At 52.1% G+C, this 12,622-nt stretch overlaps 5 protein-coding genes across 5 annotated transcripts; 3 read left to right on the top strand and 2 right to left on the bottom strand.

Annotated features, from left to right (window-relative positions):
* Positions 1 to 1,425: 1,425 nt before the first annotated feature.
* AYO21_04453 (hypothetical protein) lies at positions 1,426 to 2,664 on the bottom strand (the record flags this gene model as incomplete). Its single annotated transcript, XM_022654426.1, has 1 exon — positions 1,426 to 2,664. One exon carries the CDS (start codon positions 2,662 to 2,664, stop codon positions 1,426 to 1,428), a length of 1,239 nt encoding a protein of 412 aa, XP_022513242.1.
* Positions 2,665 to 7,021: 4,357 nt separating this feature from the next.
* AYO21_04452 (hypothetical protein) lies at positions 7,022 to 7,995 on the top strand (the record flags this gene model as incomplete). Its single annotated transcript, XM_022654425.1, has 2 exons — positions 7,022 to 7,777; positions 7,834 to 7,995. The coding sequence occupies 2 exons, from the start codon at positions 7,022 to 7,024 to the stop codon at positions 7,993 to 7,995; spliced, it is 918 nt and encodes a 305-aa protein (XP_022513241.1).
* A 457-nt stretch (positions 7,996 to 8,452) lies between these two features.
* Positions 8,453 to 9,225, top strand: AYO21_04451 (hypothetical protein; the record flags this gene model as incomplete). The annotated part of the gene is made up of 2 exons (XM_022654424.1): positions 8,453 to 8,723; positions 8,804 to 9,225. The coding sequence occupies 2 exons, from the start codon at positions 8,453 to 8,455 to the stop codon at positions 9,223 to 9,225; spliced, it is 693 nt and encodes a 230-aa protein (XP_022513240.1).
* Positions 9,226 to 10,091: 866 nt separating this feature from the next.
* On the bottom strand, positions 10,092 to 10,466 carry AYO21_04450 (hypothetical protein; the record flags this gene model as incomplete). Its single annotated transcript, XM_022654423.1, has 1 exon — positions 10,092 to 10,466. The coding sequence occupies one exon, from the start codon at positions 10,464 to 10,466 to the stop codon at positions 10,092 to 10,094; it is 375 nt and encodes a 124-aa protein (XP_022513239.1).
* Positions 10,467 to 10,656: 190 nt separating this feature from the next.
* On the top strand, positions 10,657 to 11,045 carry AYO21_04449 (hypothetical protein; the record flags this gene model as incomplete). The annotated part of the gene is made up of 2 exons (XM_022654422.1): positions 10,657 to 10,841; positions 10,892 to 11,045. The coding sequence occupies 2 exons, from the start codon at positions 10,657 to 10,659 to the stop codon at positions 11,043 to 11,045; spliced, it is 339 nt and encodes a 112-aa protein (XP_022513238.1).
* Between the last annotated feature and the right edge of the window lie 1,577 nt (positions 11,046 to 12,622).

Raw genomic sequence — 12,622 nt, 5'->3', positions numbered from 1 at the left:
TGTTTCTCTGGGGGGTTTTCTTTTATTTTTAAATCCTTCACTTTTCCCGACTCCTCGCCTCAAAAAAAAAGTTGTAGCTAGGTCAAGTCAGGTCAGGTCGGGTCATCCTCCTCCTCCTTCTATTGCGTGGCGAGGCGAAATGCAGGACAGGAGGTCAGAGGAGGAATGATGCTTCTACTACTACTGCTGCTGTTGCTGCTGAACTGCTTCTCCTATGCTCCTCTGCGCCTCCTGATGGCGGCCTTGGATAGATTGCATTGGACTGCATTCTGATGATGTTACATTTTGCTCTCCCCCCATTTCAATCTACCTCCGCCTCTTCCTTCCCGGCTAATTCCACCCTGTCTGTCCACTGACACGCCTATGCATCTGGCTCCTTGCAGCCTATGTATCTGACCTGCCTACCTCCGTTCCTTCAGACCCATTGTCACGGCGGCAGTGGCCGTGGCCGTGGCCAACATCAACAGACGTCGGAGGTGTGGTGTCGAAGGATTCGCGACGCCGCGCTGTGCCCCGAAGGATCGAGCCTTGCCGAACACGGCCCAATTGGATCGTCGCTCCACGAATTTCGTTTTGGATAACGACAATAGGTCGAAAGGTGCAGAGGGGATCGGGACAAAGGAGCAGCGCAAAGAGTCGCCGGTCAAGAGATCGAGGGTCTTGGGTAGTGAACACCTTTTTTTTTTTGCGTGCGCCCGTGAGAGCGACCGCAAGCACGACGAGGACAACGATAGGTTAAACGCACAGAGAACGATACGGCTACAATGCATTGTATTGTGGCAGCAAAGTCTCGCAACCGCCGGCCAGATAATATCAACTCCCATATGCCAACCATGTCACATTCCTCGTATTCTCCCTGCTGTTCCATCCCGTCGTTTCATGAAGCTCGTTCCCAGCGCAGTTTGAACAAGAAATATATATCGACACACATAAAAAGGGAGAGGAAGTATAGTACAGCCTCGTGGACCCTTTGATCTTCAAATAGAAACAAGATATATGACACTGCAATCAAGACAGGGAACGACCGTCAGGATCTTGTGAGGTAGGATATGAAGGGGAGTTTCAGGGGCAGTCTTGTCAGATCGTTGAAATGGATATGCTCTCAAGTGTCAAACAGAATAGTTCATTGAGATGGGAGTTCCTGTTCCCTTCACGGGTAGCAAAAGTGTGTTTGCCTTCTTCCCATTTCTTTTCTTTTCCTCCTTGCGTCCTGTTGGTAGCCTCTTCCTGCCAGTCCCAATCCCTTGCCTGGGATAATGACAAGTTGTGGTTTCTTTGCAGACCGAGCGCCTCGAGCAGTGTAGCTCTCTCCGAAAAAGGAGTTTCTATAAAGTGGAGGTTCACACTGCGATCATGGGAGCGAAGACCCTTTTGGACCTTCGGCTCGTGTTCCCGCTTGAATCGGGAGAATCATCATATATGCAGTCACTTGCGACTTGATGCTTGGCCGCTGTTGTGCTGTTGTTGGCCTTTGTTGTGGATTCGTCGAACATGGTCCTTCATGTTGTCCATGCGCGAAAAGACTCGACCACATTCCTCGCCTTCAGGTCCGCGCCATTCACACTTGATGCCCGGGTTATGTTTGGCCTCATGGCGGGCACGGTCTTTTTTGCTGGAAAAGCCGCCGGTGAGGGGTTGGTCGGCAGACTTGGCTCGTGCGGCGGCAGCAGCCTCGCTCTGTGGGCAGCCATCCACGCGGCAGAAGAGATGCTTGCTGTGTCGATTGTAGTGTTTTCGTAGGTCGCAACCTCGAGTAAAAGTAGCACGCGACGTGCAGCCTGGGTAAGCACACCGCCAGGATTGAGCCACGCCGCCATTGTGTGCGGAAGGCGATGAGGGATGGAGCGATGTCATGATCAGTGACGTTGGCTCAGTTACCGGGATTCCATAGGCGTGAAGGGAGGTGTTGGATGATGTGGAGTTGGAACGGAGCGCTGGGCGAAGCGAGTCGGGATGCCCGCCTCTGCTCAGCGATGAAATGGGGCTACACGATCGTGACATGGAAGAAACGCTACCCCGATGACTTTGTGAGCTATGGTGAGAGACTTGAGAGAAGACGGGTGAGGCCGCCAGGTGATGGGTGGACGGGATGCCCGATGTGGGGGGTTGGTTGAAGTCGAAATGCGAAGGTTGAACGTCCTGAGGTGTAGGAGGAATAACATGAGCAGAAGGGTGAGGGTGGTGATGTTGGTGGTGACTATTAAAGGTAGGAAAGTGTGTCGACGAGGTTGGATCGTAGGGCAGCAGCGGGGGCGGCTGCGGATAGTTGGAGTAAGGGAACCACTGATTCTGTTCATACATAGCGTAGGTATTGGGGGGAAGAGAAGACGAGGAAGCAGAGGTCGAAGTGTTGAAACCGGCAGTCAGAGCTGGATCGGTGACAGGCGGTATAGGGAAGAAAGAGGCAGAATCGGACGAGGCGTCGTCGAAAGATATCGGATGCAGGTCGTGACCTTGGGAGTCGGACATTGACATGCCTGGAAGCATGTATATAGATTCAGATGACACGGACGGATTATGCCCTCGACTCGAAGGAGCCGGCGAAGGGTAACAGAGGCCGGGGAGGGAAGGTGAGCAAGTCAGCAAGGCGCTTTTATCGAATTCGTCGAATTCACTGGGCGGGGGGGTCATGGAGAAGATGGCGTCCTGGGTCTCAACGGCCATGGCGTGCAGCAAAGGCACTATCTTCCTCTTGCTGATTTTGTGTTAATTTGGGAACTCGGACGCGGCGGCGGATGGTCGGAGTGAGGAAGGGAACGAGGGAGGGTGGTGTTGCTTGTGTTGCTGCTTTGCTTCGTGGTTTACATATATATCCTTTGGATTTCGGGGAGGGGGGTGGTGAGCTTTCTTTCGGTGAGATGCCACATCCCATGGATCCCAGAGTTTTTGAACGGGCTATCTGGGCAGTCAGTCCCAAGCTGCTGGCAAGTTTCAAAACATAGAAAGTCCATCAACTCATGGGGCGAAGAAGGACATATGAATAGTAGGACCACCACGCACCAACACAACACCGAGCCCAAGCACGATTGCCTTTTCGCTGGACCATCATGGTTTAGGGCGAAAAGGCAATCCTCGTAGGGCTAGAATCGACCCCGGTCTGGTTGCTGACAGCATCTCTACCATGCCAGGACCCAGAAGCCAGGGACCCAGGGGGGTGGGAAGGGAGGGGGGGAGGACCCAGAGGGTAGATCGCCAGTAGTTTAGAGCAGGTTGCATGGATGGCACTGATGGATGATGATGATGCTGGAGATGGTTTGGAGGCTTGGAAAATGGCGGGTCCCAGCGGCCGAAGCGGCCAGGAATGAGCCACACTTTGATCCCCAGCCCATCATGGTAAGGCCCGGGTAAGGTTAGAGGTGGTGCAGGGTGGTTGCAGGTGCTGGGGTGGTAAAGTGGTAAGGCGGAAAAGCGATCAAAGGGAAATTGAAACGAGGTGGAGAAGGTTTTTTTGCTTCTGCACTTCTGCACTTCTGAGGAAGGAACAGTCGCCAGAGAATTAGGGCAATCGCGACCAACTCGTACCAGTAGACCGTTACGCATGCAGACGGTGATACCGGCGGAGATGGGAGCTTCTTCACGGCTGCTTTGCTGATCATCACTTGTCATCTCACCGTACGCCCGTATTGGAGATACTCCCATACGAATGACAATGGCCAATAAGCCAATGGCTGGCTACTCCCGACTGTGGAGCTTCCTCGTTTGCTAGTCTGTCACTCTTTTTGTCCTTGTCTCTTTTTTTTTCTCATCTCTGTTGCCTGTTCTTCAAGGCTCCTCCAAATGACACCCCCGTCCCCGTCACTCGCGCCGCCCTTGTCTTTGTCCCCCGGGGTCCCTCCCTCCCCCAAGTCACCGCCCCCCCTGGGTACTTTAGGGGGAACACTAAGGGCTTCAGAACTTCTTGGGGGTGAGACTGTCGTGGCCGCTGGAGCACCTACACACTCCAAAAAAGGTGGAAAACTTCTGGGTATGGTTAGGCACTTGGATGGCTCAGGTGGCTCTGGTGACACTGGCAATTAGGGAAAGGCCAACCAATGACCGGTGGTTTTTCGTTTATTTCAGAGTTTGGGCCGTTAGTGCGAGGAGGAGGACATGTCTTTGTCCAAGGGGAAGAAAACAACCTTAGAACAAAGACATAACCAGAGGTACATGCACTGGTGTGTCTACGAGTAACTCGCAGGTACCAGGGATCAACTCGGTATTGCCATATCTCTCAGTTCTTCTTCCTAACAGATATGCGTGCCGTGCCAATCTGGACTGGTGATTGGGGACTGGATAATGGTCACTTGTACTCGTACGCCCCGAGGTCTTTTGGAGCTTGCGGCTCGTTTACTTTCAAACACCCCTTTGGTGTTCTTTGTTTGGTGGTTTTTGTCACACGCCAACATGGCTAAGGTTGCATGCTGCTAGCACTGCTCCCCATACTCGTACATTGTTCTAACTTCGGGTTCCTGAGCCCCCCTCCCCCCCTCCCCTAAGCACAGAAAGAGTAGATCGACGAGCTGAGCAAGTACTGTACAAACGCAAAATGCACGAGTGATTTTTGCTTTGGTCTGATTTGGTTGAACCGCCCGGATTTTGGGGTTTGGTGCGTCACTCGGACTTAATATCGTGCCGTGTCTAAAATACATTTCGAAGCTCGGAGACATTAGTTGGTCCAGCTTCCGTTGGCTCCTTTGTTTCCGCCGTGATCGCCCTTCCCGGTCAGCGCGACCTCGCCCAGATTCTCTCTTTGAGTTTAAGGGGGGCAAAAACCCGCGACAAAGACGTTTCTGACTCACTGGCGCAAGCGTTGGTGGCACCGAAAACCCAACAGTTTGTCAGCGGAGAGTCGGGCGGATTGATGGACGATTGAGAATCTCTGGGGAGGGGGGAGGATTGCAAATAATCGACACCCGCCCGCTAACTTCAATCCGATTGGCGATCAATACCACTCATGGAGGGCTTTTGGTTCTTAGCGACAGGCTGCGGCGGCTCTGAACGTGGGTGATCAGCAAATTCTGATATGTCATCCGTGGCTCGGTGCATAGAGCTGAGGCGGAGTAGTATTCCATGGTAGCAAGCCGAGTCTTGTGTCGCCTTGACTGACCAGATTGTACGAGGTAGGGATATTCCCCTGGCAGAGTCCAGCATATCGCAACTATGATCCGGGGTAAGACTGCGTGAATCTCGCCTTGAATTCAGGCCAGCCGCAGTGGCCGTATACAAGCCATACAAGGTATATCTTCCTTGATCCAGGTATGCCACGTTGTTCTTGGTCTGTAAATCGCAGTTGTAAACGAGCCTTCAGCTTTTGGCGATCCCCCATGTGGCTGAGAGGCTCTTGCTGCGACGAACAGGCTCATACTGAAACTCGCAGTAATAACCAGAAAGGGTATCTCGCTCGTCCCGGGTAAGAATATGTAGACCGTCTCTTTGCGTCCTGTCCAAGGATGTAGATCTCCAAAGTCTTGCTCGGGTCCGAGGTGTCTCGTGTCCTTTGTCCGATCACTCTCGCACACTCGTTTGGTGTCTCAGGTCTTGACGGTTCCAGCATAGCCCTAAGCATTCTTGTCCTCTTTGTGACAATCGGTGACTGCCGATCCCTCGACACATGGCCCGTTTGAGAGTGGTGTCGTATAGTAGATTGGCGCTAAGGTGAGGAGATTGCGTGGATGATCGCTCCCGATCACCAACTCGTATTCCATGTATCGTATCCATACTTCTTGCAGTGAGTGTGAACGAGCTGCAGAATTTCAACCACGATACTCAACGTTCTTAGTCTTCGGACCCATTTTATGATTATTCGTCGCCATGGGACATCTTTTGGTGTGTTTGATTGATCCTGACGTAAGCTAGACCTTCGCTATTTCTCCCCCCTATAAACGAAAATCTAACCAGGGAATATGATTGGCCCCTTTTCACCGATAGACTGTCCTTTTGCACCTCCATATACCTCGTCCAAGCATCGAACACGACTGTGCTTACCCACATCCACTCAGACAATGGTGGTGTTCAAGGCGACTACTGAAACCGACTAAGGTAGCCGGTCAGACCCCCCGTGCTACAGCATGAGTCCAAGGCAGATGTCTGAGATAACAGAAAGTTCAGACCGACTTCGAAGCCCCAAAACCATCATGGAAATTTGACGTCACCACACGGCCAAAATGGCTTAGAGATGATTGAATCCAGGACGGAATGTGCCCAACAATAGATAGAGATGGGTGAAGGCCGTTCGCACAGAGGGTATAGTTTGGGAACGACCATTTTGTCCCGCACCTTGGACGGATAGGGGAGCCAAGTTGCGAAAACTTGTTCCCAGTCTGGCAACGTGCTTCGAGTGATCAGACAAAGTTCCCACGTGGAGATGCAGGTGTTCGACGGGGGAGGACGGCACAGTGGTAGGCCTTTCTTACCACCCCCCAAATCCTGGGTATTCTTCAATCCCGGAAACCTGGCTCACCCACCATCAGGGGCAAGGCATCCCAATCCGTGGAGCGATGGACCAACCGATGCTCGTAGATGGGGATTGTAGTCTGACATTCTCTCCATGCCATGCTTATGCAAGGAGGAACGGAGTCAACGACATCAGCGCATGTAATTTTAAAGCGCAAGCCATGACAGATAAGCAGGATTCATGGCGCATCGTGGGTTTGACTTTCCTAAGACTGAGAGGAAGTTCCAGAAAATAACATTCGGTAGATCAGGAACGAAGACAAAGGAGAGGGTTGATAGCTCTAATTGTCTCACGCCGCCCTTTTAGTATAATTTTGGACTAGCCATTTATGGAATGGCCCATCTCACTATCTTGGCATTATAGGTACTCTTCGTATGGCTCACATCACATGACTGGCGTGCTTGGACTCGGTAGGGCTGATTTGTTGCTGTTTGCACTTCGCCCATCACCTTTCCCAGTCATGCAATCTGTTGGTATTTCGCCATCACTAGGAGTGTCTTTTTGCCGCTGATAAATCTGATCGTTCTTTCGATGTAACATTTTCATTACTTTGGAAAAAGTTGCTGCGCACCTGGAGTGCCCCCAGGCATGTTGCCACCAGGCTCGTCAGGGGCGGTGGACCCCGAGGACCGCAAAATCATCGAGAAGCTCGCGAAATTGCAGAACATGTACTCTCAAGTCAGTCGATTTGCCTTTTGTTTGACCAATCACGCCCTTGCTTCAGGACCAATGCTGACCTCCTTGAAGATTGGCGACCTTCGGACTTTACTGCCCGAGAAGTTGATCAACCCGGCAAGGGTGGCTCTGGACCACCCTGGTGATTATGAACCTGCAAAGCTCGCTGCCTATTTGCAGACGGCAGCACAGGCAGGGAGTCGCGACGTTGAGAGATTCAAGAAGGACTGGCACAGTGACGACGTGCGCGAACTCTGGCAAACCGTCCACGCCAATGACTTGCCCCAGGGTGGAGATGCATGGGCATTCGACTATGCCAGTCTTCTGCGGGATGCTGCTGCAAATGAGCAGACATCCAACACTGAAAAGGACGCTAGCCATGCCTTCCGGCCCCCATCTGATGCCGAAACGGCGAAGATGGTAAACGACTTTCGTGCAAGGCATCCAGACGTGAAGATACACGTGTCCAGTGAAGCATCACCCTTGCCAATCGACATCAGCGTTTCTCGGTTTGACTTTCGAGTCGAAAAGAGCGAGGCTGCAGACGGGACAACGTACAACGTCATTGACAAGTCTGGCACAGAAGCGTCTGGTGTATACGACCTGCGTGCTGACGTCGTTGAGAGCATTCGAGAGTCGAAAGAGATAGGCCGGCTTGAAACCCTCCTTGTATGCATACCAATCGCGTCATGGCTCCAACTCGTCCTGCTAACATCCCGATTCAGGAGATGATTTATTCGTACCGCGATGTGATGACGAGACCGTGCGACAAGTGCAAGAAGCTTCTCGACACCAAGAAACTGAAACTTCCGGTGATTCGACAAGCCAATCCCTCAACGCAGGACGGCCAGCCGCCATTACTGGCACTTCATCGAGTTTGCAGGTGATTGTTCCCAGTCGCATATACACCAGTGCACTCCGCAAGCACCCGGCGCCGGCGTCCAGTTACCATGAAGCACCTGAGTGGTGCTTTGAGACGAACCCCTTGACGCGCAGAGACTACACTCTCTGGTTGGCGACATCCTCTCCCTCCGCCACCGAGGTGTGTGCGCTGCCATCGACCACGGCACCCAGCTACATGGATGATTTTTGTACATGGCCTCAGTTCTCCGCTGAGATGTCATGTTATTTGAAGAGAAGTATGATGATTTATAGTTGTGATATGAGTGCCATGTACCAGCGATGGCAGAGTCCACTAGGCATGTTGCTGCGAAAGAAATTCAGGATTGAACTTGCAGGCCGTTGTCCCAGAAGTTCATCATGTACTTGGGCTACATTTGTATGTAGATTCCCTCTTAGGCGACACCCTAAGTGAGTGACATCTGTCTGTGAATGACCTTGACCATGCCGTACAACGCAAAGTCACCCCAATATTCTCCGTATGTCCCCTGCCTCTTCGACTACGCCAACGGTGTGCTCAAAACCATCTACTTGCCAACAAGGAGGCGGCCAACCCTGGCATCTTCAGTTGCTTCGAATGTCTTTCACTGTACCAACACATCAGTAATTCAACGTCACCACCGTTACTACAACGTCGAGCTCTTGGGTGACCAATGTCTGGACATGAGCTTGCGGGACATGGAGCGCATCGGTCAGCAAGGATTCAACCCTCAGGGTTAGCAAAGGAGGCAATGAGTGTCGGTCATGCGAGGAGGACTACAGATGAGCGAATGCGATTGGCGAACAGCTTATCAGACAACCTGAGCCTTCTCAGAATCGCCAGTCATCCAGACAGGATCCCAGCTGCAGCCGAGTCGACCCTGGACGCGCACGCCAGACAAACACCGCTGCAGAGAAAACGAACGGCAGACGGGGCGATCAAGCACCAGCACAGCTCACGGATTTCTGATCAGAGAGATGAGCTTCGGCTACACAGCGACTACAAACGAACCTCGGACGTGAAGATGAAAATGGACCTGGACATCTTGAGGCGTCGTATCGCGTTGATTGAAGCACAAGAGCAGGGGAGCACCCAGCATAGGTCGGTGTCGAAACGAGCAAGAGGGCAGCAGCAGCAACTGGCAGGACGGGGACAACGGCAACAGCAGATTGGAGATAGACAAGATGCTGAGACGAAAAACGATCTGACAGACTGGAAGGAAGCGATCATCCGGTGAAGTCGCTTGATCAAGGCCGGCAAGACGAGTACGACGTACTATGTGCCATCTTTGCCCGGGGAAAAGAATAGCCACAATCTGATGAACCAGTCCCTACGTCTCCCAAACTAAAGTACTTGTACTTTTACACCGTGATCAACCCAGGCTTTTAATAGTTCCCAACTTTTATTCAAGGCCACCATGTGTTCGCAATCACCCTTCGGTGCGTGGACACCGCTTTACTGCGGTACCAGTACAAGGAGACGACAGGTACAGGCATGCTCTGTCAGAGGCCGCCAGGAGGGGTTTGACGACAAGCCCGATATCCATCTTGGACTGGGACAGAGGTCTCGTGGTAGACGAGTAGAGAGATGACTGAGATACTCGGTAACGTGATATCAGACATGAGGCTGGCGAACCAGTGGCGAGGCAGATGTGTTTGTGCGTGCGGGTGAACCAAAATAAGAACAACCCAATGCCCGAGACAGTCAAAATGGGCCGGGCAGAGAAGTGGCTTAGTTGGTTGGTGGTTGGTTGCGAGGCAAGGAGGGTGTGGCTCTGCCCTACCAATAATACCGTTTGGCGTTTGACGGGCTCGTTGTGTCGCTGGGTCGCGTACTGGCCGCTAGTCCTTGTTGGGTCTCTTGTTTTGCGGGTTTCCGGATTCCGTCGCCCAGGGTGAGACAAGCCTCTCTTGTGTCTTTTTTCGTCGTCCTGCGCTCCTTTCTGGACTCCGAAAGTCAAGTCACCTCGTCGTCTGTTCCTTACCAGACTCTCGCTATTGTCAATCAGTCCTTCGCTTTTCAGTCATTGCTTTTTGCGTTGTCTATGCTATACCACGATCCGGTCGTAACGAAGTGTTTCCTACGAGAACCTACTGCCTCTCATCATTGAATAAAGTGCCACGGACGACCACAGACGAAACCGCCTCTTTCAACGTCCGAAATGAAGGGCTCCGGCCTCTTCTCTCTCCTCTCCTCCCTCCTCCTCTTCTTTGTAGCTTGTTCTTCGGCCTGGCCCTGGCCGGAGTTTCTTGACAGCAAGGTCGACGCTCTTATTGTCCCCCGACAAGACCAGAACCAGAATTCGGATGGCGACGATACTTCCTCAACTGGGAGCACATCTGTTACCAGGTCCGCATCCTCATCAGGCTCCCAATCTGGCTCAACGATAACTCCGTCGGCGTCTTTATCGGGGTCAGGGTCAGGGACGTCGGGACTTCGGAACGCGACCACAACAAGGAGCACAAAAACAACTCCCATTGACCCTCGTCTGCCTCCTGGAGGTATCTCTCTCATCACACCCGCTGCAATTGATGGCCCTCAGTACTACAAGGTTGGGGATTTTGTCACTTTTGCTTGGAACTATACTTCTCTGTCCGTCACCCCGTCCGCAATCGATGTGCTGGCTTCCTGCGCCTTGAACCAAGCCACCTACACACTCTCTTCCAATATGTCGGTGAAGGAGACGGGTGCTCTTACCTGGGATACTGGTGAAATGTTCGCAACAGCGACCAACCCTTTCCCAGTCGCCAGTTATACCCTGATCATCCACGATTCGTCGAAAGATGTGACCGACATTCCAAGCGCTGGGTTTTTGGGTGCTTTTGAGCAGTACGTGTTTGGGATGTACACAGGGTGAGTCTGCTCTCATATTTCTGCAAGATTTGAAGGCTAACAAGGTTCAGACAACCCTATACTCCGCTGAACGAATTCAAATGTGCGACCTGCAATGGCGCATTTTCCATACATGAAAAGCAAGCCCTGGGCGTGATTCTGACAACATCAGCCATCACCGTCTTGTCCTTCACATGGTTCGCCAGGGGGTTTGGCGTGTTTTGAAACCGGGAGCTCTCCCTACGACCAGCTCGACGGATATATTTGCCATATATATCTACAGTATCTAACGACCACTAATTGGATGACAACATCCTTTCTGACGAACTAAAAACATTCAAGTACAGCGGCAGTTTTGAGCGGAACCTTGGTCAGTTCGCAAAGGATGGTGCATTATACCGGAAGGAAGGCAATCAAGGATTCATCGGCAACCTACATGACGGGGAAACGGAAAACGGCATCCGGGGTGTCCAGGGATTTGGAAATACAGGAGTGAACATTTTGAGGCTAATGAAAGAGAACTTCCCAAAGCGGAAAAATATTGACCTCTTGCTTCGATTCTCAAGTTGTCGGGCAGGGAAATGTTTACTCTGATCAATTGACCGCTGCAGATATGACCCTGATCCCTCGGCCTTTGCACTCAATGACCTGGAACAAGGTGAAGGGAGCTGGACAGCCAGCAGATGCCATGGCGGAAGACCTCCCGACCGGAACCGCTCGACATTCTATCGCTTGATACTCTCTTGATATTACTCTCTCCATATTGTGATTGGTGACATTTTCCATGTGCCGGCTCCTCCTATTTGTCAAGTGGAAAGGCCTTCCGGACGAATACGATACGGTCATGACGGTCTGGACGTCCGGCACGATTTGGCTTCTCGATCCGCCGCGGCAAGGAGCCTCAGAAAGTGACGGTAAGGAATATGAACCACGAGCCAGATGGCCAGGGGGAGGAATTCCATGCGAATTTGAGTTGTCGAGAACGAGATGAGTGGTTGTCCACGTACATCCAGATTTCATTCTGTCTGCCTACCTGCCTGCTGATATCTCTGGTTTTGTCAAGAAATGTTGCGTCTCCCTTGTTTGTGCCTTGGTTGATCCGTTCGGCATGAGATGGCAGCAGCCCTGGCTGGGCTGGGCCGGGCCTGATGCTTGTCTACATACATCGTGTCATGTACTAATTTGATGCCATGAAGCCGTCCTTCCCCGCCACGGACACAGTCACAGTCACAGATACATATGATGGAGAGGGACGACGCAAACAACCAACTCAGACACAGACACGGTCACTGACACACAAATCCCTCTTCCCATTGAGTTTTGAGATACTTCCACCTTAAAAAAAGTACAAAAGCCTTTCCCCCTTTGGTTGTGCTCCCTCCCTCTTTGCTTCAACCCATCACACATCACACATTACATTCTTTTTTGCTTCTCTCTCCCTCTCCCTCTCCCTCTCTGACTCCCTCTCCTGTTCTTCATTCACAATTGTACGCCCGGACTGTGAACCCAAAGGAACAACCAACCAACCAAGAGACCCCCTTCCCCCTTTTTCAATTGTTTGTGATTCCTACCAACACGCTCCCAGAGTCATTCCTTGGCCATCACTACCATCAGAGTAGCAAGCCGCTAGGGTGGATTGCTGCATCGCCATCGGACTTCGACTACGACTTCAGCCTGCTAGCCTGCCTGCTTGCTTGCTAGCCAGCTAGCTAGCTACCTAAGGGCTGGTTGAGGGAATACTTAACCACGTTTCCAACTCCAACATCTCACACCGACCCAATCACTCAGGCCAGCACAGTCTA

This window comes from Fonsecaea monophora (genome assembly GCF_001642475.1).
Source record: "Fonsecaea monophora strain CBS 269.37 chromosome Unknown Scaff25, whole genome shotgun sequence".
In the NCBI taxonomy this organism is placed as follows: Eukaryota; Fungi; Ascomycota; class Eurotiomycetes; order Chaetothyriales; family Herpotrichiellaceae; genus Fonsecaea; species Fonsecaea monophora.
This window is presented reverse-complemented; position numbering and strand designations above follow the sequence as displayed.